This window comes from Pyrgilauda ruficollis, unplaced genomic scaffold (assembly GCF_017590135.1).
Source record: "Pyrgilauda ruficollis isolate IOZ18807 unplaced genomic scaffold, ASM1759013v1 scaffold23, whole genome shotgun sequence".
In the NCBI taxonomy this organism is placed as follows: domain Eukaryota; kingdom Metazoa; phylum Chordata; class Aves; order Passeriformes; family Passeridae; genus Pyrgilauda; species Pyrgilauda ruficollis.
The window spans coordinates 1746956-1771124 of record NW_024522539.1 but is presented as its reverse complement, the minus strand read 5'-3'; the positions used below and the strand labels follow the sequence as shown (position 1 = coordinate 1771124).

The 24169-nt window shown below is 48.4% G+C and overlaps 1 protein-coding gene across 1 annotated transcript in view; it reads right to left on the bottom strand.

Annotated features, from left to right (window-relative positions):
* The window catches only part of IGDCC4 (immunoglobulin superfamily DCC subclass member 4), an 83313-nt gene continuing 59144 nt past the window's right edge, over positions 1–24169 (bottom strand). The window contains exons 6-20 of the mRNA XM_041469186.1: positions 22842–22997; positions 21903–22313; positions 21039–21203; positions 19904–20041; positions 18303–18476; positions 17482–17715; positions 13115–13222; positions 12666–12849; positions 11906–12033; positions 11534–11704; positions 10890–11027; positions 10307–10412; positions 9173–9407; positions 2103–2267; positions 1–522 (exon numbers count right to left, since the gene is read on the bottom strand). Coding sequence (XP_041325120.1) covers positions 1–522; positions 2103–2267; positions 9173–9407; positions 10307–10412; positions 10890–11027; positions 11534–11704; positions 11906–12033; positions 12666–12849; positions 13115–13222; positions 17482–17715; positions 18303–18476; positions 19904–20041; positions 21039–21203; positions 21903–22313; positions 22842–22997 — 3035 coding nt within the window. The remainder of the gene's footprint in view (positions 523–2102; positions 2268–9172; positions 9408–10306; positions 10413–10889; positions 11028–11533; positions 11705–11905; positions 12034–12665; positions 12850–13114; positions 13223–17481; positions 17716–18302; positions 18477–19903; positions 20042–21038; positions 21204–21902; positions 22314–22841; positions 22998–24169) is intronic.

Genomic DNA, 24169 nt, shown 5'->3' with positions numbered 1-24169 from the left:
TCATTCTTTGTGATTGTGGACATGTGCCATGTTCTCAGATGCTGAGGATGGACTGGTTAAACCAGAGTTACTACAGAGCAGGGCCTCCTCAGGTGCCGGGGAAAGCAACTGGCACTTGACTGGCTGCACATCACCCCTGCCCTCCTGGGTGGAGTCTGAATCTCCACTCTCCTCCGAATCCAGACTTTCTCCATGCCTGTGGAAGCCATTGGTGAGCCCATGGATGCAAACAGCCTCAGGTTTGTCAGTCTTTGTGTCAGTACAAAGCAACTCAGCCTGGGCCTGAGCCTCCAAATTGTCCATGCAGTCCACCAACACTTGGCCAGTGTCCTGCTGGGAACTGGGAAGAGCCAGCTCTGCTGAGGGGAGCTCTTCTGGCTCCTGGTCCTCTGTCTCTTCACTCTCCAGGGTGTGCAGCTGGGAGTTGTACTCTCTGTCAGAGGCTGAAAAATCAGAATGGACGATGACCTCTGCTTCTACTTGGTGGAGGCTGGCTGGCAGGTGGCTTTTCTTTGCTTCATTCTGTTATCAAACAGGAGAGAAATTAAAAAAAAAAAAGGCAAAGTAAGTGAAATTCAGATAATTGAGTCTGTGACCAAACCAAGCACTAAAATTCATTTATTTTTAATCCCACTGAGTGCAATGGGATGTACATATGCCTCTATTAAGCATTATCTTGATATGTTTCTCAGGGCTTAGGTCTTAAGAAGCAACTCAAATCACCTCAGGATCATTATTTCTATTTTACGTTTGAGAAAGCAAGTCCCAAGGGAGCAAAGTGATTTGCTCACAGTTTCTTGGCAGGCTGGAGCAACCATTCCTCCAAGCCTCTGTCAAATACCACAATTTTCAAATCTCACCAGTCTGTTTCCATATTAAGGGCCAGATTGTTAAAGGCTGAGTGGGCAGCACTGTAGGAAACTGGCTTCTGAGATGGATAAAGGGGCTCCCTTCACTTTCCTCATTTAATTTTGGCTACATATCACAAAGTGTGTGTTTGTTAAAGCCCTGGTCACAGCCTGCAAAAGTCTGTAAATTCAAGCATTTTAAATTCAGAAAGAAAACAATAAGTTGTGCTCTGCAATGTTTAAGTGGAGTTCAGGCTAGAGATCTCCACAAATCTGGCTGACAAGCAGGTCATTTTGCAAGATTATCACTCAATAATTTACCAGACAGATTATTGTAGAAGCTCACAAAGAGCTCTCTAGGCAATCAACGCTCAGATTCTGGGCTGAGTGTGATGTAGCAGCAAGAAGACAATTCAGGGTATGGAAGTGATATCCCACGTGTAATTTGCGCTTTCTGTTGAAGCCAACTTTGAGCATCATTTACATATTTTAACACTTTTCTCTTTTGTTGACAAACTCTGATGGGTAAGCTGTGCTGTAAATGCTGCCCTGTAATTGGGCTGTAAAACATTGTCTTAACTCTACCCACAATGTTAATTACATCCTGTGTATAATTGATTTTCACACCACTGCCTAGGAAGGAAACATAGGTAGGTTACTTAGAAGTATTTGCTGGAGAGGGGGAATGAACTTTTTCAAAGAATAACCACAGCAATCTTCTGGTACTGAGTCAGTCTGAGCAGGTGTCAGTTTGCTTTGCTAAGACAGTTACACAGATGTACACTCTCCCAAACACAGGAGTCCATATTTATTCCAGTGATGCAATATCAGAAATAGGATTTCCTCCCAGAACACAAGTGCAGTGAAAATTGGTCTGCCCTATCTGGAGAAGGGAGTTTAAATCAACCCTTGATCTTTGACTCCTTTTACAGCCAAAAATACAATCCCTCTGTCAGGCAAGCATGCTGTAGATCTTAATGACTGTGCTGAGCACTGCAGCTCCTAACTCACTCAGGCTGATTGCTGCACAGCCACAGCAAAGACTCCAAGCAGACTGCTGGTGCCTGGCACCAGATCCTCAGGAACCAGAACTGCCACAACCCTGCTGACAACCAAGCTTCTGACCCCACCCGGCCATTACCTGACCAACAAGCCCACAGAAAGGGGCTGCAAAAAGCAGAAAGGGAGATGGAGAACATAAATGGAAAACCCACATGAGAACACACAAGTCAACAAAGCAGCAAAGGTACCCACCATCACAGCATCATAAACCAGGGCTTGTAAGAGAAGCTTCTGCCCCGCACTGGAGGGGAGCTTCAGTGACCCATTGACAGCAGAGAGAGGCTCTTTGGTGATGGTGTCCCCATATCTGGTGATGCTGTTTGTCCAGGCCTGGTTGGTTGATTTATTCCATGAAGACTGCAGGAGAAAAGTGGCAGGAGAAAAGATGCAGTTATCACAGACATGGATTCTTATCCTCATACATGTGAAATGAGAAGCAGCTTGAAAAGTGCAAATTGTGAAAATACCATAAATGTGGAGGGCAGTTCCAATGTCATCAAAATAAAAATGCTCTGCAATGGACTCACACAGTCCCTGCCTTAGAACTGGCTTTACTGCTGTTACATGGGCTGATGCAGAGCACAGGGATAAAAGATGCCAGATGGTTCACAACTGGTTGCATAAGGGGCTTTCCACTGATCCTCAAATTGTGAGGCCAGTGGGTAAATCATGGCACAGACATCATTTAGAGGTCCACTAAAATCAACTCCCTGCAAAGCTGCAACAGCCCAGAGCAGAACAAGCCTACTGAGAAATACCACAGAGCTGGCAAGGGACAGGGAAATCTGGAGCTGAGTGACCACAGTCTTTGCTTTGGCAGAGAAGAAGCGATGCTCCACAGCACAGAGAAGACCCTCACCCGTGGGCAGTGCCCTGTGTGCTCCAGTAAGAGCTGGAAATTCTGCTAAACCGCTCGCTCTGCAGCGCAGACAAGAGCTCCTGCTCCAAGCCAGGACTTGGGAAAACACTCTGCCATTCCTCATCAACACAGAGGCACAAAACTGGGGGCTCTAATTTTTTTAATTTTTTTTTTTTTTACAACAGACCACCAAGCAATTCTTTGCTCAGCTTTAAATCCCCTGGGCAACCAGTGTTACCTTGTTTGTAGATCTAATTAAATTATATGGGCTGAACGCAATTTGTTCTGGGTTCTTTCAGCTTCCCCTTGCAATAAACTGTTGAATGCACACCTCTGTGTATGGGAAATGTGTGTCTTTAAGAGCTGAAGTTATTTAACAGCTCAGACTATTAGTTCACAGGCAGAAATGTATTTTCTTTCCAGGTTTTGATTTTATTGGGCTGTCCTGCATGTACCTGAGCTAAGCCTTGCTAGTACTCACCATACACATACACGTAAACACACAACTCAGATTTAAGGACCACACAGGCCCGTTATCTCTGGCCTTGTTCCACAGATGCTACATTATTGTGTGGGTACAAGAGAGGCTGATGCAGAGAAGAGGAGAAAATCCTGACCTGACAACAGCGACTTCACACATGCACACAGAATACTGGTGATGTGAGCATGATGGCTGTGTAGGGTGAAGATACCCTGCACATCTATTCAAACCCACTGACCCTCTATTGCTCACTGCCAGCAGAAGCCCAGGTTCCTGCTCTGCATATGTGGCTGCTCCTTAGGCCAAATCTATTCCAACAACCGCCAGCGTAGCGTGAGTCCAGCTGAGACAGCGAGGAGATTTCTGACATCAGCCTGACCTTGGGTGAGTCATTTGACCTCCTTGTGCCTCAGTCCATCTGGCTGAAAATTAGGTAGAAATACACCACCAGATGTTGTATGTGAGCCCGGCATTCCTAAGTCAGCTATTTAGCAAGAAGCAAATGCTACCTCGTGCTGCCGGGGCTGGAGGAAGGACACTCGTGTATGCGCTGAAGGGCGGCCAGAGCTGCTCCCAAGCCCTCTGTCCACCCTCACCCAGGCACCCAAATGGCTCAACACCTTGTGGGAGGCAGAGCCATGTTACATCCCAGCACCACCCTCAAGTCACAGGAGCTTTACTACTGCCTCAGGAGCAAATTTTTAGCAGACAAATAGTGAAAGGCCTCGATATTGATATGCCAACACCCTGCAGACCAGTGATGTCCAAACTCAGCACTGTGGCTATCAAACGCTTGCTAATTTAGATGTGGATGCTTGAGCAGTGTCTTTTCCATTTCTCTCTCTGCAATCCTCAACAATATATTCTGAGCCAAAAGCCTTCCCTAATTGCTCTGTTTCTAAGTGGACAATCATTAAACTACGCTTTAATAGCAAGAAATCAACCAAGCGATCACAGAGAGCTCACAATAAGGAATATCTCCACATGCGAGTGCTCAAGGAGCGTGTTCAATTTGCTTCTGCTGCCATCTGAAAGGCTTTCTGCAGCTACATCCCTGACTGATGGCTTCTGTGCCTCTTCCAAGGAACATACGTTACTGAGCAAATAGTGCCTGGAAATTTCAGCACTGAACCTACACAAATCTGCACACATGCACCAAATGTGTGTCCTGTTAGAGATGCCTGCATGCATATTTGCCATCAGAGAGATCTGAGCATCGTACGCAGACACACACACAGAGCAAACTCGAAAACCTTCTTGCAGGCATCTTGTGAATACCAAAAAACGTGGAAAGAAACAGGCAGCTCTACTGCAATCCCCCATGGACCATCTGTTAGCGGAAATGTCAATCTGCCATGTTTACATAGGTTTTGATGACTCTGGGAACAGCCTGTTCAGCTCTGGCTGAAATTGGCTGCAATGAAGAACAAACTTGTTTTGTACCAGTTTGCAACTTTCAACAAACAGAAAAAACCATCAACCACACAACATGGCCTGTGTCCCACATGTTGTTCGAGCACATTATGTTTGAGAGGGGGGAAAAAAAAAAGCAAAAGACAAATCCCTCTTGGGGCTTAGCCTCTAAGATTGGGCAGCAGCAATTAACTCTAGGACTGTTTTCATCACAGTCCTGAAGAAATCCTGTATGCCTGAAAGCTTCACTGCTTTTTTAAGCAGCATTTTTTGGTGTAATAAATGACACTATTTCTTTTTACTCAAGGGGAGCTAGTGGGTGGCTGAAGGAAGGAAATATTGTCTTGGTTTTTACAACACAGTAATGAAGGCAAGGAGCAAGGAGTGTCAGTCTAATACTAATATAAAGAGGGAAGAATCTCTTTGTCAGTTCACTGCAAACATAAGAATGAAAACTAATAAAAACATCTTCCAATAAAAGACATTTCCATTACAGCTAAATCCTTATCAAAGCAAACAAGCCTTTTCATTTTAACCTTTTTATAGAAACTCCAACTGGTAAAAATGTGCCTAGATCGTGTTACCTTCTCAGTGACAAGTCATGATTTCATGCAAATATATGAGCTGAGAATGAACACATAGCAAAAGTTCAACTTGAAACCTTCTCTGTTTTTTTAGGATGGTTATTTAAAGTAGCTTGAAGCCCTGTGCAAAACAAGGCTGGGGATGTTTCAACTGCCCAGCTTTTGAGAGTGGTGCAGTGGAGAGAAAGGATTCGTTGCTGAACAGCAGCGGGTAGGAGTGGGAAAGCTCCGTGTCACGCAAACACAGTGACATCCCTGCCTGCATCTGGGATGCAACACACACAGACCTCTGCCAGCAGATAAAGGAGTCTCTGCTCGCTGTCACCAGGAGCACAGCTCTTGTCTGAAGCTTCTCAGAAAACACTGGGACTTCTTTTCCACGCAGAAAAATTTCAACATGAAAATGACAAACAACCTGGGTGGATCCAAGTTCCCTGATGTGTTACAGCTTCTGCTCTCCGAGTCATGGGGATGCTTCGTGGGAAACGCAGTCCTGTGGGAAGGAGGCCCACAGAGAAGGAGAAGGGCAGCAAGCAAGGAAGGCTCCAGCTCACAAGAACAACAACAGCAAACATTTCCAAACCAAAATGCTTGGGTTTGGCTTCATTCAATGAAAAGCTGAAGTCTTCCATGGAAAGCAGATGCTTTTTAACATTCTCCCCCACCCTTTAAATTGCTTGGCCCACAAGCAGCAGCGACAGAGATGTCTGGAGCAGAGCCATTTTATCATCCTCAGTCCATCTGTCAGAGGAGACAGAGCTGAATCACCACAGCCCGTGCACGACTGTGTCATTTATAACAGGGCTACTGAGGGCATCAGTCTGGGGGGTGCTTGCAAGGGGAAGAGAGTAAGAGAGGAAAATCACTTGTCAGTGTATTTAGAAATCCTTGTGTGTGACCACTGGAAACACATAAAGGAAGGAAAATGAACCACTGAATGGCCAACTGTACTCCTGCCTAGTGGAGCTGTGAGCATCCAGAGGGGTCCCGTGCGACACCTTGACTGCAGCAGCACCTTGCTGTCCTGCAGGCAGGGACAGGGGGTCCAGGAGGTTCCTCTGGGACTCTCCCACCTTCCACTTGTACCATCCTGCACCTCCAGCACTATGTGTAACAGCTCAGGAAGAATCACAGTCCTACATTTGAAGGAACTGATGATCTTGACCTGAAGATGACCAAGGGGCTAACTCACCACCCTTACCCACAATTTTTTGCAGGAATCAGTTCCAATGTCAGAATTTTTAAGGACTTCCTGCCCTCAGTCTGTTCCCAATCCCCACACCTGTAAAATGACACTCACTCACTTCTGACTCCATATGGCACAGGGACAGTCCCTTCTTTGTGTCTATCTAACATGGAGCATCCAATCTCCACTGGAACCTCAGGCTGCCACAGGAATAAAAACAATAAAGAATAATCCATGGAATTGTAAGTAATGACTCAGCATGGGAACAGCCTGCAGGCACAGAGCAGCCAATGCAAGTGCCAACCAGCCAACACAAACCAGGTTTCAGGAGCATAACCTGAGGACAGAGGGACAAGCAGGCAACTGGAGGTCACAGCTACACAAATCTGCCCTGCAGTGCCAGCAGCCTCAGCCCAAGGTTCTGCCCCAGCCAACATCCCCAGCTCTGTGGTGACATGATATGCTGCTAAACAAAAGGGATCCTTGAGGCATTTCTCACTCCCTCTCTTCAGTGAATAGGACTTCAAGTTATACTATCCAACCTAGAACACCCTGGGGAGATTCCCCTTGCCAGGCTGGACAGGAATTTCCTTCCACAATGATTTTCTCTTTCCTGTGGTTCTCTTGCATTCCTTGCCATGGATTTTCACAGCCCCAACTTCACACAGCATGACAGAAGAAAACAGAAGGCAACAAAGGCAGCTGGTCACTGCAGGGTGCAAAGCTCCCACAACACTCTGTTCCAGGCAGGGTCCCTGGGGGTTTCCAGCTTTAATGGATGCTGGGGGAAGCTATTTGCAGCACACAGGACACCCACACCCACTCCACAGCCTCGACTAGAGGCATTTTGTGTACAAGCAGGGAGATGCACACACTCACAACTGCTCCTGACTTGGTTTACATCCACTGTGGGCACCAGGCATGTGTGCACCACTCCAGCCATGTACCTGAGACCTGCCCAACTCCCTGACTGCCCAGCCCGGTGACATCTCATCATCATCCATGGGGCCTCTTGGCCACTGCAGCATAAAGATGTTTCTTGTTCATATTCTTTTCACACTCGATTATACACGTCGCAGTACAGAAAGGAAGCAATGGTGCTCAGGTGGCACTTCCAGCAGGAACGGGGCAGTGCAGGGAGCAGGGTCTCCAGCGTGGGAGCACATCTCCCTCCAGTGCCCGCTCCCAGCAACAACAGCCTGTTGCTCCCGGCCACCGCTCCATCTCCTTCACCTGCCAGGTCACCCTCCTGGTCGGCACGGGTGACAACGCTGCTCTCCGGGTGGCTGCTTCCCAGTGACCCTTGCTCCCCCAGCCACATCCATCAAAAAAAAAAAAACAAAAAAAACCCCTCAGTGAATTTATCTCTCAGTGGCCATTCCCCATCCAATTATACAAACTCTACAGTCCCTCTCCCCCAAAGCTCTGGTCTGTGACTGTAACTCTGCTGCTGGGCACTGCCCACTCTGAGGGTCCCAAGCTCTCAAGTTGAGCCTCATGTGGCCTTGGCACTGCCCTCTCCAGCCCCACTCTGCACATATTCAGATCTTGGTGTAAGCCCTTGCAGGCAGGATTGCTGCTCTGGAAGACAGATCTGGATATGCTGCCCCCAAAAAGGCCTCACAAAGAAGGAACTTCCCCCCATCCTGACCTGTTCTCAGGGGTAAGTCCCCATCACTGAAAACATTTGTTCCTTATTTAACTGAAAGAGCTGTAGGAAATTCCTCACACTCTTCGGCTTGGGTCCAGACAGGCAGCCACATTCCACCAAAATCCATAGATGTGGCTTGGCTGCAGACAAACAGCCTCTCCCTCCAGCTGAGCGCTGATCTGCCACAGCACGCAGGGATGGCCACGGGCACGGCTTCAGCTCGTGGGGCTAGTGAAGCCAGCAGAGACTTTGTGTTTCCCAAAGATCACACCTGCACTGCCTCCAGCAGCACGGACAGGGCTCGTGGTCAGCCAGGTACCTGAGCTCACCTTCCCTCCAGTGACACACGAGTGCCTCGCTGAGGCAAACGTGAAATCCCGTGTGCTCACAATGCATTTGTTTTACTGAACCTCCTAATTATTTTACATGCTCTCCCAGGGCTACAAAGAGAGACATAAACAGATTAACTAAATTAGGCCAATTAAAGGTTCCCTAATGGAATGAAATGTTTCAGGCAAGCTTGGAAGAGGAAATGGGCAGGGAGGAATGAAAGACAATGCAGTGTCAGGCAAACCAAGCAGGGCAGGAAAAGGCTACTTTAAAAAATAAGGTTCACAAAACCCTGCAATTTCACTTCTCATTTGTCTTCAAGAGTATTGAATAGTCTCCACACTATTTGTGGAGACAGCTCCTTTTAGTCCAAGCAAAAGAGAATCCTGGAAGGCCACGTGTCTGCTTTAGACATCACGCTTCCTCCCACCATCCACATGCCACAGCAACACAAATACCACAGCTTTCTGCAGCACCAAGTTTGGCAGCAGCTTCTCAGATTGAGGGGTCACTGTCCCAGGAGATGAAAAGGGATGGTAGATGCACAGGGATCCCAAATTATATCCAACAGCCAAGGCTGAGCTAGTCAAGTTTTACAGAGAGGGGAAATGTGTGACTGCCCAACACCAGCCTGCAGCCACAACTTCTGGCACTGCAGAGCCAGGACAGGATCCCACCCTGGCTTCCCAGCAGCCACACACCAAACAAAGGCTCTTGCCAAAGGTGGGAGCCCAGTCACCATGTGCATGGGTCCTTACCTTCCTCTTCCCGTGGAAAATGTCCTCAGGAAGGCTGGTGTGGATGAGGCTGTGCACTTCTGCCAGCTCAGTGATGTCCCCCAGGGGCACAGGTGCATCCTCTGGGAGCGGGGACATGAGGGACTCAAGCTCATGTGAGTCCAGGGTGGCACTGGGAGAGGCCAACCCTTGCCTGCTCCGGTGGTAGTACGTGTGGTTGCCAGCAGCCTGGGAATCCAGGCCTGGCAGGGCCTCCCTGAGGGAAAACAAGCAAGAGTTGACATCTCAGCTGGTCCTTGTGTAAGTGACAAAACCCAAGCCATGCCCTGCCACTCCTGGGGATATCCTTTATCATCGCATCCCACTGTAACACCTTTCACTGCAGATACATCTCTGCACCACCTTGGTTAATGCCAAAGCTCAGACAAATCCCACTGTGGGATGCAAAGCTGTCCCTCTGCCAGCAAACCCCAAGGGTAGGAGACACTAAGAGTCCCAGCACAAGCAGGTGCTCACCCACACTGGTCCATGGGGAGCTGTGTCACTCCTGTCACCTCTGCTTTACAGGTTAGAGATGCAACAGGACAGGAAAGTTTAGTGGCCACATTAGGTAGAAGCTGTTTGTTCCTAGCCCTGAGATCTGCTGTGAGCTCAAAGCTCTTCTGAACAACTGACCTGTTTTCTGCTCATGGTCTTTCCAAATGCCTGTGGCTGGATCCAGACCCCTGGGATAGCAGAGGGCTTTGGGCTGTATCCACTCCTCTTTAAACCAGCCTGTCACTCACTGTGAAGTCTTTCATTATTTTCCCAGATGGAAGTTAAAAAACCATTTCCAAACATCCTTAGAGCTGTCCAACCTCAGAAGTAAAATACTACCCACATTAACAGACACAGGTAATAAACTGATTCTTCCTTTTTTCAGGGCTTTTTCTTCCTCTGCAAAAACTTCTACTAGTCTAAGAATGCAAACTGAAGAGAACTACTGAAAAAAATAAATCAGTGAAAAGATTACACTAAATATATTCCTTATCCATCCACAAATCCGAGCTATGCATTAACTGTCCCCTACACAGCAGCCAAGCTGAAGAGGGGATGCAGCTCACACTGGTTCTGTCTCCTTCCACAGCAGCCTCCTTTACCTGAGGTGCCACCCACCTGTGCTTGCTGTTGCGGAAGCTGGCACACATGCAGAAGAGAATGCAGAGCAGCCCCAGGCACACCCCCACGATGATCCCTGTCACAGAGTGGATATCCAGGACATCTAGGAGGGGAAGGAATGACAGCCACATCATTTCAACTGCTAGCAGGAAGAGGTGCTCTTCTCATGTTCAGAGAAGCACCAGCAGTACTAAACCAAACAGGTTTAAAAGGTCTTTCTAACCCAGCTGTTCTGTGGTTCTGATTCTATACACATCAAATAATAAAATTCCTAGGCAGTAACAATTTAGATCAACTTAAAACAAACTGGCATCTATGCATATTCATTAATGTCATGCTACAGCAAGAAGCAGGTTGTACATTCCCTTCCAGAGGAACCAGGATGGGAAAGAGATGAAGTTTGGCTGTGGGATGGGTTCTGGAGCTGCACATCTGAGGGCTCTGCCCTGCAGAGAATCCTGTCTTGCATCCTACACAGCGACACCAGGCAATTGCTTGGTAAACAGAAATGTCACTGCTGACAAATCAGTCTCCAGCCATGCAATTCCCTTCCTGCCCTGGGGTAGGGAGGAATTCATACCAGACAGCTTCTCCCGGAGGGTGTGCACATCCTTAACGTTGGAATAGGGACCGGATCCCACCACTGTCTTTGCTCCCATCTTGAAGAAGTATCTGGTATCACTTTCCAGGCCATGCACTTCAGTGCTGAAGATGTTTCCTGACCAAAAGCAAATCAAAAGAGATTTAAAATGTTCTGTTTCAGGAATATTCAGAGGCTACAGAAAAGCAGCTGTGGAATTACTGGACCCTCAGAAGTGAGGGATTTTGTGACATTTTTGTGCATTTCATACACCTTTTCAGTAATAATGAACTTCCTGCTTACAGATCCGAAAATACAGGCTACTCGTGATGCTGCTGGCACACATTTTTCTAGGAATTGCTGGCTGCCAGGCTGCATCTGTAGGTTATTTCCTGAATGATAATGACTATTTCAGCCCCAGACACATGTAATTTCATGTCTCTCAGTAGCCATGTCCCTGGACTCTCTGCTATGACCAGGTACAGCATATGCTTCAAGAAAAGTGCCAGGATGAGCTCTTGAATATTTGTCTGTATACAAAGTGAGGCAGAAATCATGGCAGCAGGACTGAGCAACCAGGGCTCCAGAGAGAGGAAAGGAGGCCGGAGGACTGAGGAGTATTACAGTACCTGGAGGAGGCTCACCTTCTCGTGTCAGCAAGGTCCACATGTCATCTGGCTGTGTGTTGTTGGCATTGTACAGGATGAGATACTCCACAATGATGCCATTGGGCTCCACAGGTGGGCACCAGTGCACCTGGACAGCGTAGGGGTTGAGAGGGTGCAGCCGCAGGTCAGACGGAGGAGTGGAGGGCCCTGGCAGAGACAAATGAAGAGCCAGCCTGAGCAGCAGGAAGAGGAGCATTCATCCCCAGAGAGCCTCCCAGCATGGACTCAAGGTCATCAGAGCTTCGAGGGGGTCTGAGATCACATCTCTTAGGGGCACATTGGGAGGGGTGTGATGGAGACTCAAGGACAGCCAGGAGAAGTGAGGATTTGGTTCCCATGAACACTCACGGTCGGGCAGGGTGAAGCGCTCCACCACGCTGCCGAAGGGCCCATCGATGCCAACGCCGTTGGACTGCACAGCAAACTCATACCTGGTGTAGGGCTTCAGCCCACTAATGAGGATGTCTTCATCCGAGCTGGAGAGAGAGGACACAGCACAAGGCCGTGAACACCTGAGGGTTCTCCCATGTCACCTTGACACCCCAGCAGGAACACTCTAAGAGATTATCCTAACTCTGACAGTACTTGATTTTCCATCTCTTGCAGCCATTTGAATGCAAGAACACTCAGCTCCCACGGACAGAGCAAAACAGTTCCCAGTCTCCAGGACCATTTCTGATGTATTTGCAGGGTAAAGTGGAAAACAGCTTGGTTAGAGGCTAAAAATGGGCACAAGTATTCAGATGTAAGATACATCCCCAAATTATTAAAAGTGCTTAAACTCTAGCAATTTATAGACCAAATTTGTGAGGACCATCTCACAAATCATGAATGCGTAATTGCACCCAGCCATGTTGTTAATAAGTGTGTAAGGTTCAACCACAGCAAAAAAGATGAAGAGACCAGTAAATGACTCCTTGGTATTCAAGTCAAGACAAGTCCCACTGCCACATCTCAGCAGTCCTGAACATTATCTGTGACCATGGCAGATATTCCCAGCATATGGAACACCCAGAATTTTGCTAAGTTCTGTAAATTCCATGCAACTTCCTCCTGCCCTGTGTTCATTCCTGACACGAACAACACATGGCAGACGAGCCCTCTTTACCTGGTGTAGTATGTCACAAGAGAGGCGTTTTTCAGGCCCCAGGGGCTGAAGCGCACGGTGTAGTTGACAATTTTGACGGTTGTGAAGTCAGGTTTCTTCCAGCGGAGCCAGATGGAAGTTGAGCTGTTGGACTCTGCATAGACTTGGACTGGAGGCAGTGGAGGCCCCTTCTGCACAGGGGGATCTATGGTGCAGCACAAAGAGAGATGTGGAGATGAACATGACAGTAATGCCACTCACACCCAGCGGAAGAACAACCCTAGTGAGAAGGGGGATGTTTTTCTCCTTTCTCTCCTTCCCAATTCTTTCAGTGCATTTTGCAATGACTGTCAAAGGATGTTCCCTTATGTTATGACCTTTCCTATTTTGGTATTGTCCTTTTTGAAGTTCATCCTCTGTAATCCCTCCACCAAGCAGAAGAGACACAACAACTGAAGGGCATTTCTCACCTACTGCTGTCGCAGGTGCCTTTTCTGTTTTGCCCTTCCAGACTGCTGCGTACCCATCTTCATGTTTATTGAATGCCACCAGCTTCACCTCGTACAGTTTCCCAGGAGCTGGAAAAATCAATCAGGGTTTGCTTTGGGTTATTTTTGTCACCAACTCTCCCTTGTCAGACACATTTTCTTTGATCCTGCCAGCTTTTCTCACCAGCCAAGAAAGTAAGTTGAATATAATAAATACATTTTTGTTATCTTATACCTAAGTAAATATCACCTAATACCTAAATTACAGCAGGGAGTCCCCCTCCCACTTACAGGCTTCCCACACACAAACACTGTCTCACAGCTGGTGTATGTTATCAGCACAGCTGCTCTTTGGTTCTCCCCTTGCTTTTGACAGAAATTATCAGCAGGAAATGGACTTGCCCCAGCCCTCAAGGGCTGACCAGTATCCTGGCCTCTAGCAGTCTACTCAGGATCTCTAGATCTTCCTCTCTTACAAACTACTAAAGAAACCTACACATGCTGACTCTACCATGGAAGTGACTGCACTGCACTGTTTATTCCTGAGGAGTGAGGACATTCTCTCCTCCCCCAAAATGCACCTCCTGTTTCTGAAGTCCTTTTTGGTTTATTCACTGCTGTGAGGACGTTCCTTCCAGCAAGTCCTCAAATGCCCTGTTAAGTCACTGGCAGCCTTTGTTGTATGGTGTCTATTTTGCCTTCACAGTAGAGCTTCCCAATTTGCAATTAGAAAAGCAACAATGCACAGAAAACCCACACCAAAAACCTGAGGGTCCTCATTGCATGCTCTTCCCATCAGAGAGCCTTGCACTGTGGGGAATCTCAAACTGAGCTGCAGGACAGGGCGTTCTGTCTCCAAGCAGCACTGCCCTGGTCCAAAAAACACTTCCCTCTCGTCCAGCGTTTCATCAGCTTCTTCATTTTTAATGGAGATGTTTAATCAAAGAAACAACTTGGGAGATAAAAAGTTCTCAAAGAAGACATTCCCTGCAGCAGCCAGCCCCTTCAGGAGCTCAGCCAGAGCAGTCCACACTGCCTTTTGTTGCTTTGGCTGCAGCACATTGATGAAGTTTGTTAATTTGGGACATGCCTCTTCATTCCCTGCCCTCACAGATCACTGCTCTCTTTGCCAGACAACGTAAGCAGAATGAAACCTTTCTTATTGATGCCAATTTTATTATTACTGCCCTGATTACACTCCTAAAGGCTGATGGTACCAATTACCAAAGGCTTTTTCTGCTCCACAACACACGCTCACGCTCAGAATATAAAAACAGTTCAGCCACATTTTTCTCCCCAAAGAATCCCAAAAGCAAACAGAGTTTTGTCTGCCTCCAAGACAGTCTGATCTGCATTTCCACACTCTCCAGCCACAGAAAAATGTTTCAAACCCACACAAGGGGGATAAGGCCAAAGGGCACTCAACCTCCAAAGGGCTGGGACCACGGGCTCAGTGGAACAAAGAACACCCAGCCCATCTCTTGCCAGCACCACACTCTCCTTCTGGCTGAGCCTTGGGCTGGGCTTCACTGGGACACAAGCACATCATGGATGGTGCAATCCAAAACGATGAGGAAAAGCTCACAGATGTGAGACAGCTGTGAGCAGCTCCTGTTGGAGAATGGAGTGAAGGAAAGGACAAGTCCTCTGTCTCCATCCCTGGGCAGGATCAATACAGCAGCTGCTTGCACGTGACGCCAGGGGAGCTCGACTGCATGATCAAGCACCTTACATGCTGAAAATAGGGGTATTTTGGATTTCTCAGTCAGAGGATTGGCTTCAATTTTTATATACAGGCCCAGATGTTCAAGCTCTTAGAACAGGCAGACATAAAACTCTATCAAGCTGTCAAGAAGCTGGTAGGCAGCATGAAAACAGATGTATTTCACTGCATTCCATCATACATTAAATATAAGCAGAATAATCTAGTCCAGATCATTTTAAATCACTAATCTGGATAGCTGCATAATATATCCAATATGCTAAATATGTTGCTTCACTCAGCATTTCAAGGTGTTCATATTGGCCTGGTGCCAGCAGCCATACTTTCCTTTAAGTGGGAAAACACCCTGATTTCCAGAGAGCTACTTCCAAAGGAATGCAATCTTCCTTCATGGGAATGTGGAACACAGGATCAGATCCCTGACATTTATTTTTCACATAAATTATGGCCCTGGTAGTTGCATCTCAGTACAGGGAGTAAGTGCTAGAACATCAATGGAAGTCACTAAGAATTTCTCAGGGAAAACCCCTCCTGGTGATTCAGGAAAGCTTCCTTCTGATTTCGTGGACTGATGAAATTGCTGGATTTCCTGTGTGCCCTTGACCAGCTGCCCACCTCTCTCACAGGACTTCAGCACACACGTCTCAGATAAGACACATGGTACCACTAGTGACACCACTCTAAGGAGATATGGTTTGCTCCAGGGATCAGCATGAGATGGGAGAAGTCTTCTATTTCAAGCCACATCTCAAACCAAGGCAAGGGGCAGAGCACTAGCTTCAGTGACACTACGGAGCTGTGGAGCCAAGGGACATGTAGTGACCACTCTGGACCTTGTCTGCACTGACAAGGAACACACCACATCTGAGCTCAGCCTGGTATGCCCAGTGCCCAACCTGGGATTTCCTAACACCACTTCAAACACCAGAACAGGCTTCCTAGAGAGATGGTCAGTGCCCCAAGCCTGTCAGTGTCTAAAAGACATTTGGACAGAATTCGCTTTCATTTTTGGTCAACACTGAGGTACCCAGGCAGCTGGACTTAATGACTCTTGAAGATAATCCCAAGAGACACTGTGGGGTATTTGCTTTTATAGAGGGATCTTAGGAGAGGTTTCCAGTGCTGTGCTTTCCAAGCAGACATCCCTGGTCTGGGAAATCCTCCCAGCTAATTGCCCATCAGCCCGGATTAGGGCTGCCAGCCCTTCCTGAGACCACTGCCCACTCTGCCTACAAGCTGCAGCCCTAAGTACTGGTGCAGGGCAGTTCTGTGCCGTAAAACGAAACCCTTCTAAATCCCAACCACTCCTCCCTGTTTCATGTGCAGAGCCCTCCCTTCCTCAGCACAGCCAGATTCCTGACCCTTCCTTTACCGTATGTGTGCAGGAGCACATCATTCAAGAGCACAAGGGGAGCAGAGGGAACATCCTGGACCAGGAGAAACCTGAGCCTGGGCGCCTGACGCAGCGATAGCCGATACGCAGCCGCCGAATCATACGGAAACCATCAGGGCTTGACGGATGCCCAAATTCAAGGAAGTAATTACAGAAGAACAAGCAACCTTCTCAGCATCATCGTGCCAGAGCATTTGGAACCAATTCAGCCCACTCCCAGCCCTTGCACCGACTGACTTGCCAGTGGTTGGAGCAACACGTGATGATGTTCACATGTGGTTTCCCCTGCGCAATAATTACAGTCCTAAATTCTTCAGAGAAACTTGTCTCTGTTAACACTCTCAATGGCAAGATGGCTGTGACAGAGCTGGGAGAACCCCACTTAGAGATGGCACAAACAGTCCTTCCAGGTGCTGAAGCCTGACCTTTACACTGTGCATAATATATATGCTACAAGTGTAAGATGAACCAGCACGACAGACATGTGCCCTACAGTCTCCACTCACTGGGCAGTAACAGGGTGAAGCATAAAGTGGGGAATGGAAGAACTCTAGGAAGCAGAAAGCCTCTTTCAAGGATGCATCTGCCATGACTCTCTTCTCTCTCCATCCTGTATCAATGGGCAAATCAATTAATTAATACAATCAGATGTTAGGAACATAACCCCTTAATGCCAAGCACAGTGAGCCAGGCAGGCAGGACTCACTGCTGCTCAGATTTTCTCCAGTCATGGACACTCACTCTTCCATCCCTTTTCCTTTAGTGGGACAGAATACTGGGCTAAAATTAGTATGCTGTGAATTATCCCAGCTCTGTGTTTTAATACAGAGAGATTTCAAACAGCATGCAATTATAGAGCTCCTTAGAAACAGACAGGGAAGGAGAGATAATTGTCCTGACTGGAGATTTCAATCTTGGCACTCTTTAAAGTGACACAATAAAAACACTAATTAAGAACCACTTATTAGCATATACTAAATATATTGGTAACTTGGTTAAAATCCCTGCTAAATTTGCATTAGAAATTTCTGTGCTTTAAACTCTGCTCAATACAAGCCTAAAGATCCCCACTCCAGAAAGGATTTTGGATGATCTTAAAACACCTCAGATGGTCCTGGCCCTATGTATCTCCAGTCATGCAAAAACTCTTGGGAGCATCCTGGGATGCTACAAAGTGCAAGAGACAGGTCCTGAGTTTCCACATTAAGTGCTAGGAAGATGCAGCCAGCTAACCTAGTCGAGTCAGCTCGTACTGCTTCACTTTCTTCTTTAGTTTTATGGGTCCTACGTCCCAGCTCTCATCTTCAGCACCATCCAAAGGGCTCTCATCACTGGACTCCTCTGGGCCCACCTCTCTGTAGTAGAGCTTGTAGCCAGATATCTGGGCATGGTTTGCTGGGGGCTGCCATGTTATTAGGAGAGACTCCATCTTCGCTCGGACTTTTAATTCTGTCGGGGCAAACGGAACTGGAAGAAAAAGACAAGAGAAAAAGACTGAGCCACATGTTTCAATTTACCTGGTCTACTGAATCCTCCTGGGCCTCAGTAGTGAGGAAAGAATGCCAGGAAAAGGCTGTCCTGAGTGGGAAGTCTCTACTCCTTGACAGTGAAGAGTCAGTCACACTCTACCACTGATTTTCCCAGCTGGGTGATACAGGAAACAACGATGCCACAAAGACACTGTGGGGGTTTCTCAGTGTGTTCTGAGATATTCACCACTTTTAACCACTGCTGGAGCCTGGTATGGGCTTGGCTCTGTTTGGCAGAATTGTCTATTCACTTCCAAAAGTCGTTAACATTGGGATCTGGAGTTCTGCTTGTTTTCTTGTCTTGTTTTTTTTTAAAGAACTTTCACAGCTGCACGTAGAGGGTACAAAGCCCCACAGCCAGGCAAACAGTGAGATGTACAGGAGCTGCTGAGCACCAAGGTAAAGGTGAGCACTTTGGTCTGACCAAAACCAGTAGCTGTAATTCCCAAAGGAAAGCAAGTATCTCTGAAAATGCCTTAAGTTTCCCACCCTGTCCCAAATCCCAGGCATTCCCCAGCCTCCTACCATGTGTCTGGTTGTCTCTGTCAGGAGTCCGATGCTGGGTCCACTCGGAAGGGGCCCCATATCCCACACTGGTGCTGGCTGCGATCCGAACTTTGTACACTTTGTTGGGATGGAGTGAGTACAGGGTGATCTGGGTCTCATTTCCACCCACTTCAATGGAGGTGACCTGATCTGCTGGAACCAAGGGGACACCACTCAAAACAGGGATTTCCCAGCCAAAGGGAAGTACAGCTGAGCAGCCACAAGCCTCATTACCTCCTCGTGGCGTGCACGCCCTGGGCTGGCTTGGCTTTGCCCAGAGCAGTCTTATGCCATCAGAAAAAAAACTGTAGGGCTGGGCAGATATTCTGACTGACAACTCCCTTCATTACATTCCAAATTGCAGGTTGCCTTTAGCACCAGAGCCTGCCCAGAGGGAGCTGTCAGAAACCATGCTCTGATGATGTGATGGTGGATCATGAGCACAGCTAATGGGAGATGATGGCATGTTCCAATGCTTCTCACTGCTGTATTTAAACCCTCACCTTAATGTGAACCAGAACTGTCCAGCAGCCCTGCTTTCTGCAAAATTCACACCCTCATCCACACCAGACAGAGGTTTTACTGCTCCCTCTTCAGCCCACCCAAGTTCATGAGGGAGGTAACAGGAAATTTAAACTGAGAATAGCCTGGGATTTTCACTGTATCAGCTAACTGGTTTTGCTGAAGATTCATGTGGCCTGTTTAGAGTACACACAGGTCTTCATTTCAACTTCCCTTGGCCTTAACTCAGCCAGGAGCACTGTCCCTGCTATGTAACAGTGTATTGCTGAGTGTGATCCCGGGATTGCAAGTGTTTCCAAGGTTTTACGATGCCACTGAGCCGTGTGCAGGCTCAAGGCAAAAGAACCAGAGCCAGGAGTCACAGCACAGACTACTAAGCCAGTTCAAATACATGGGAACATGTCCAGCACCTCATCACACTCGCCATCCTTCTCTCAGGAAGAATCATAACCCTGGGAAGTGAGAAGCTGCAGAGCTTTGACAGTTTTAAGAGCAAATACCCAGAAGGATTTGCAAAGCAAGCACACGTGGAATTGGAACAGCCACATCCAGCAGATGTAAATGTTACCATCCCTGCTGAACCCTGCTTAGCATGCCTGACAATGTAAATAAAATCAGAGAAAACTCGGTAATAGAGCAACACAAGCTGGACAGAGTATTTTGGGTTTTTTTCACAAGGATCACTTTGATTAGACTCCATTTTAAGGAAGTTGAAAGCATTTACTCCTCTTCCCCGAGCAGCATAAAGCTCTTTCTCCAAAACACAGTGCAGATGGCAGTGAAGGGCTGCTCATGCAGATATTTCTGGGACAGCACAAACATGGGTCAGGCCATTCTCCTGGCGACATGGCTCCTCCACAACCACAGGAAAAGGCACCTTGAGGTGGTGTGAAGTACCACTGCCATTACCACCAGACAGAGCCAGGCTATGAAAGGGTTCTCCTCCCTTGGGTAAAATGTGTCCCTGTTTTCAGCTTTGCACCACCTCCCCTTCACATCACAGGCTGTTTTATACCACTGGAGTAGACAACACAACCCCCAAATGGTGTTTCCCTCACCTTCCTTGAGGGTGCAGTAGTCGATCTTGTACTTGGTTATCTTGCCGTTACTCAGCTCAGGAGGAGGGGGCAGCCACGTCACACGGATGTCACCAGGAGTCATGCTCGACAGGGACAGCTGAGGGGCTGCACTGGGAACTGGGTAAACAACCAAGAGAAGTCAGCAAAGACCAGAGCAACACCTCAACACATCTCTGCCAGCTCTCTGAGCTGGTTGGAGACCACTGCCTTGGCTCTACCACAGCCACTGGTGGCTTGGTGTCTGTCCTGCAGGAATCAACACACCACAGCCCTTCAGGGGTGTCTGAGGAGGGGAGATGCTTGACTGCTCCACTTCCAGGCTGGCCAGAGCCTGCTGGCCACAGCCACACTGCTCCCAGGGACCCATGTCCAGGGCAAACTGGGCAGGATGGTGCACACCAGCTCTCAGCTTGTGCTGTACATGGAGCACAAAGGAGACGCAAAAGCAAACGGCTCACAGATCCAAACTACAGCCTGGGAATCCTCATTCCCTTGAGAACCACAGCTCTGGGCTGCAGGCAGCTTTCAAGCTTTCAACTCAGCCTTTCAGGCTTCAGACACACACATGGGACCACGCAGGTCACCATGTCAGGAGCATTAAAAGCACATAATGCACACAAGGTCTGCCAAAACCATCTCTGCTTGCTTCTTGTCCTGCAGCCTGTTGAAAGCTGTGCATGGCTTCCCGTTGGGCAGCTGTGCTTCTGGCACTCTGCCTTTACTGCTCACAAAATGCTATGTGATAAATGGTAAAATCAACACAAACTACTGGTTCTTAAGGGGCCTGACCTCAAGGCTCCTCCCACCCCTACTAATTGCAATAGATGTTTCTTCTAAGTTGAAATCCAGTCTGGCCCAGGGTGAAGCTTGGAGCAATATCCCACGGGTCAGGTGAAAGCCCTTAGGAGCTGCCTGCAATTCCCCAAAGGACTCTCATGGGCCCCACCATCAGCCAGGGTATTTCACATCCTTCACCACCCAAGCTGATGATGAGACCAGGGTGCAGGTTTAGATTTCTAGGAGCTGCTACCGATCTCTGTAGCACATTCAGTGCTCACCATCAACCAGGTCAAGAACATCTCCTAGGCACCAGTACCCATCTAATTCAACGCACCATCCTCCAGGGTCTGGACAACGATGGAAGAGGACGTCCGGCTAGCTCCGAGCTGGGAATATGCAACCACATAGAAGACATAGTTGGTGTTTGGCTCCAGATCCTTGACTTGCAGCTCAGTTGTGTCGTTATTGACAGCAAACTGGTATTCCACATTATCTGTTCCTAGAGCCAAGGAAACACTGATCAGCAGGTCAGTGAACTGCCAAGACACTCCTGAAAAAATCACTCAATTCACAAGGTCTGCAGATTAAATCCACTTTAAAAATCACTATATCTTGTCCAGTTTCCCCAGCACCTGCACAGCCGCATCTCTTCTGAGTTTTTTGGGCAGAAACTCCAATGCCTCAATGTTGATGTCTCCATTTTGACTCAAACTCCTTAATCCATGCTGAAGCAGCTGCAGTTATCAGTATAATTTTCAGAGGAGCTCTGGCAACAGTTCAGCAGGAGCACTGACTTGCTGGCTCTTTGGGAAGACATACCCCAAGAGAGCCAATGCCTCACTTCAGATTCTGGGTGTGGATAATTTAGTGATTCCCCCTGTACACAACGCAGCTGGTTGATATCACTGTTAGCAATCACACTCTTTGCATACAAAATCAGTATGTATAAAATCAGCAGTGCCTGGTCCCATAGAATCCAGACAACTCAGCTATATGGACACACTACTGCCAAACAAGAAGTTAGAATATGTTGGCTAATCCACGGACACTGTCACTGGTTGATACCGACTCCAGGAGAAAATTCCCTTACCTGAAATGAAAAGGGAATTGCCTCACACTTGTCACTAGCTGGGGAAGAAGGTCAACTTGTGCCTTGTACCTTTGACACAGCTGTGCTGCCCAGGGAGGTGACACCTACCCACAGCCCGCTGGTAGTGCAAGGAGAAGCCGATGATCTGCTCGCTGTTGTGCTCCGGCCGCTCCCAGGACACGAGGACGGTGCTGCTGGAGAGGGACACGGCCGAGACCTTCTTGGGAGCGCTGGGCAAACCCTCCCGCACGATCACCGAGAGCTTGGCCGTGGCACAGGCCATGCCCAGGCTGTTCTCAGCCACACACTGGTAGTAGCCAGCATCCTCCAGGCCGATCTGGTTGATGACGAGGCTGCCGCTGCTCTGCACCTTCACGCGCCCGTTGGAGAGGATGGGCTCCCCGTTCTTCAGCCAGTGGATGGTGGGGGCTGGCTCTCCCTCTGCCTTGCACACAAACCTGGCTGTGCTGGCTCGGGTGCGGGAGATGGTTTCAGGAGCCTGGGAGATGCTGGGAGTAGCTGGGAGGAAAGAGGAAAAATTAATGCAGGGGGGAGGAGGAAAAAATAGCAAAGCAAATCCCTTCTCCTCCCCACTCGGTGCTATGTTTTATTCAGTAGCAGCTTTGCTTACAAGATGGGATTTGCCAGGCAGACTCTAGAGGCTTAATTTAGATTCTGTCCAAAAGGAAAAATAAATTCTGTATCAATCATGTGCTGCATTCCCTGATCCTAGGCTGTTCTCCCTGCTGGCTTCCAGGATACTGAAAGTTAATTGCTGATAGAGATTTCCAAGGGGGAACCCTGGAGAACAAGAATAAGGCATAAAACGGTTCAGTAAATACCAGGAACTAAACCCCAAATTAAAGAGGTGACACTCCCACTGAGAGCTATCCCAGCTCGGGCCTCCTGGCTCTAACCTGGCTCCCACTTTACCCAGCATGGCCACAAAGGCCACAAACCCTCGGGGATCTCCTGCATGCTTATCCATGCAACCCATAGCAAGCTGGTCAGCATTTGTACCTGAGAATTTGCCTGCTCTCTACTCACCGAGGATGCGGAGCTCAGCTGCAGCAGTAACGAACTGCCGGGTTTGGGGTTTGTTGGCTCGGCAGACGTACACCCCAGAGTGATGGGGCTGGCTGGAAGGAATGAGGAGATTTGTCCGGCCCAGCACAATCACATCTGTGGAAATGGACTTTCCATCTGCAGGAAGAAACATGCACAAATGTGGGAGGGAGCCCAGACTGCCCTTTATGAGGGCTTGTAAGTAATGCCAGGATCGCAGCTGGGGAGTGGAGAGACCCCCAAATCCCAAACCCCAGCACAGAGGAAGATTCCTGCTGGGACACTCCTCAGTGCTTGACAGCCAGCTCAAGCCAACACTGGCTCAAGGTTTAGTTTAACCTGTAATAATCCAAAAAGTTCTGGTTTGGATCAAAAGTCTCTGATGCCTAGGGTGTGCCTGCAATGAGAGCCCTAGGAATAGCACATTCATGGGAAAGCTGTGATAACACACGGTTTGGAAAAGCTGCTGGATCTGCCTGCTGACCCCTATCATGAGCACAGACACTCATGCAATGCCAGCAAGACTGTTGAATCACTGACAATTCAGGGGCTCCTCTTCTGTGTCCTGGATGTGAACCCAAATTTACTGAGCTTCTTGATCAACTCCTTGTTCACAGCTTGGCTATGAGGTGAGAAAGACACCTGGTGCTCCCTGGGACTCTGGTGTTTATGTCAGAGACATGGGCCATGAGCTGCCTTCTCCCCATTCTCCAGGCTGGGTGCTCAGCACTGCTGAGTAGGGAAGGAGGAAAGGGCAGCTCCCTATCACTGGCCAGAAGCCAAGATGTCCTTCTACAACTTCAAGTAGCCCTGGGCTCCTTGGCACCACAGACAAGGCAGAGGCTGGTGCTGGGCACTGCATATTCGCAGCAGCACTCTGAGGTGAGAAACCCAGGGATATGGCATTGGTACCTCTGAGAGCATATGGGAGACAAAGCCAAGAGCTGGGGACAAGCTGAGGAAAGGCTGGGATGGGAGGTCTGGCACAGGTCTGCAGACTGGGAGCCAGTTTGTGCAGTATCTGTGCACCACCAGACCTTATCTCTCTCCACTTGCAGTAGCATCTCTTCAGCACTGCCTGCCTTTACCTCTCCTCAGCTGAGCCTGGAGCTCACACAGAACAAACTCCCCATCTCCACTGTGAACAGCTGCACTGACTTAGCACTATCAGCAGGGAATGTGGCTGAGAGCAGATCCTCTGCCCCCTCCCTGCACTTTGGGGGAGTCTTCAGATGGCCTCACAGTTCAGTGGCTGCACACTCAGAGCACACAATCTGCACACCCCCTTTGCACTGGAGCGGTTGGTTGGA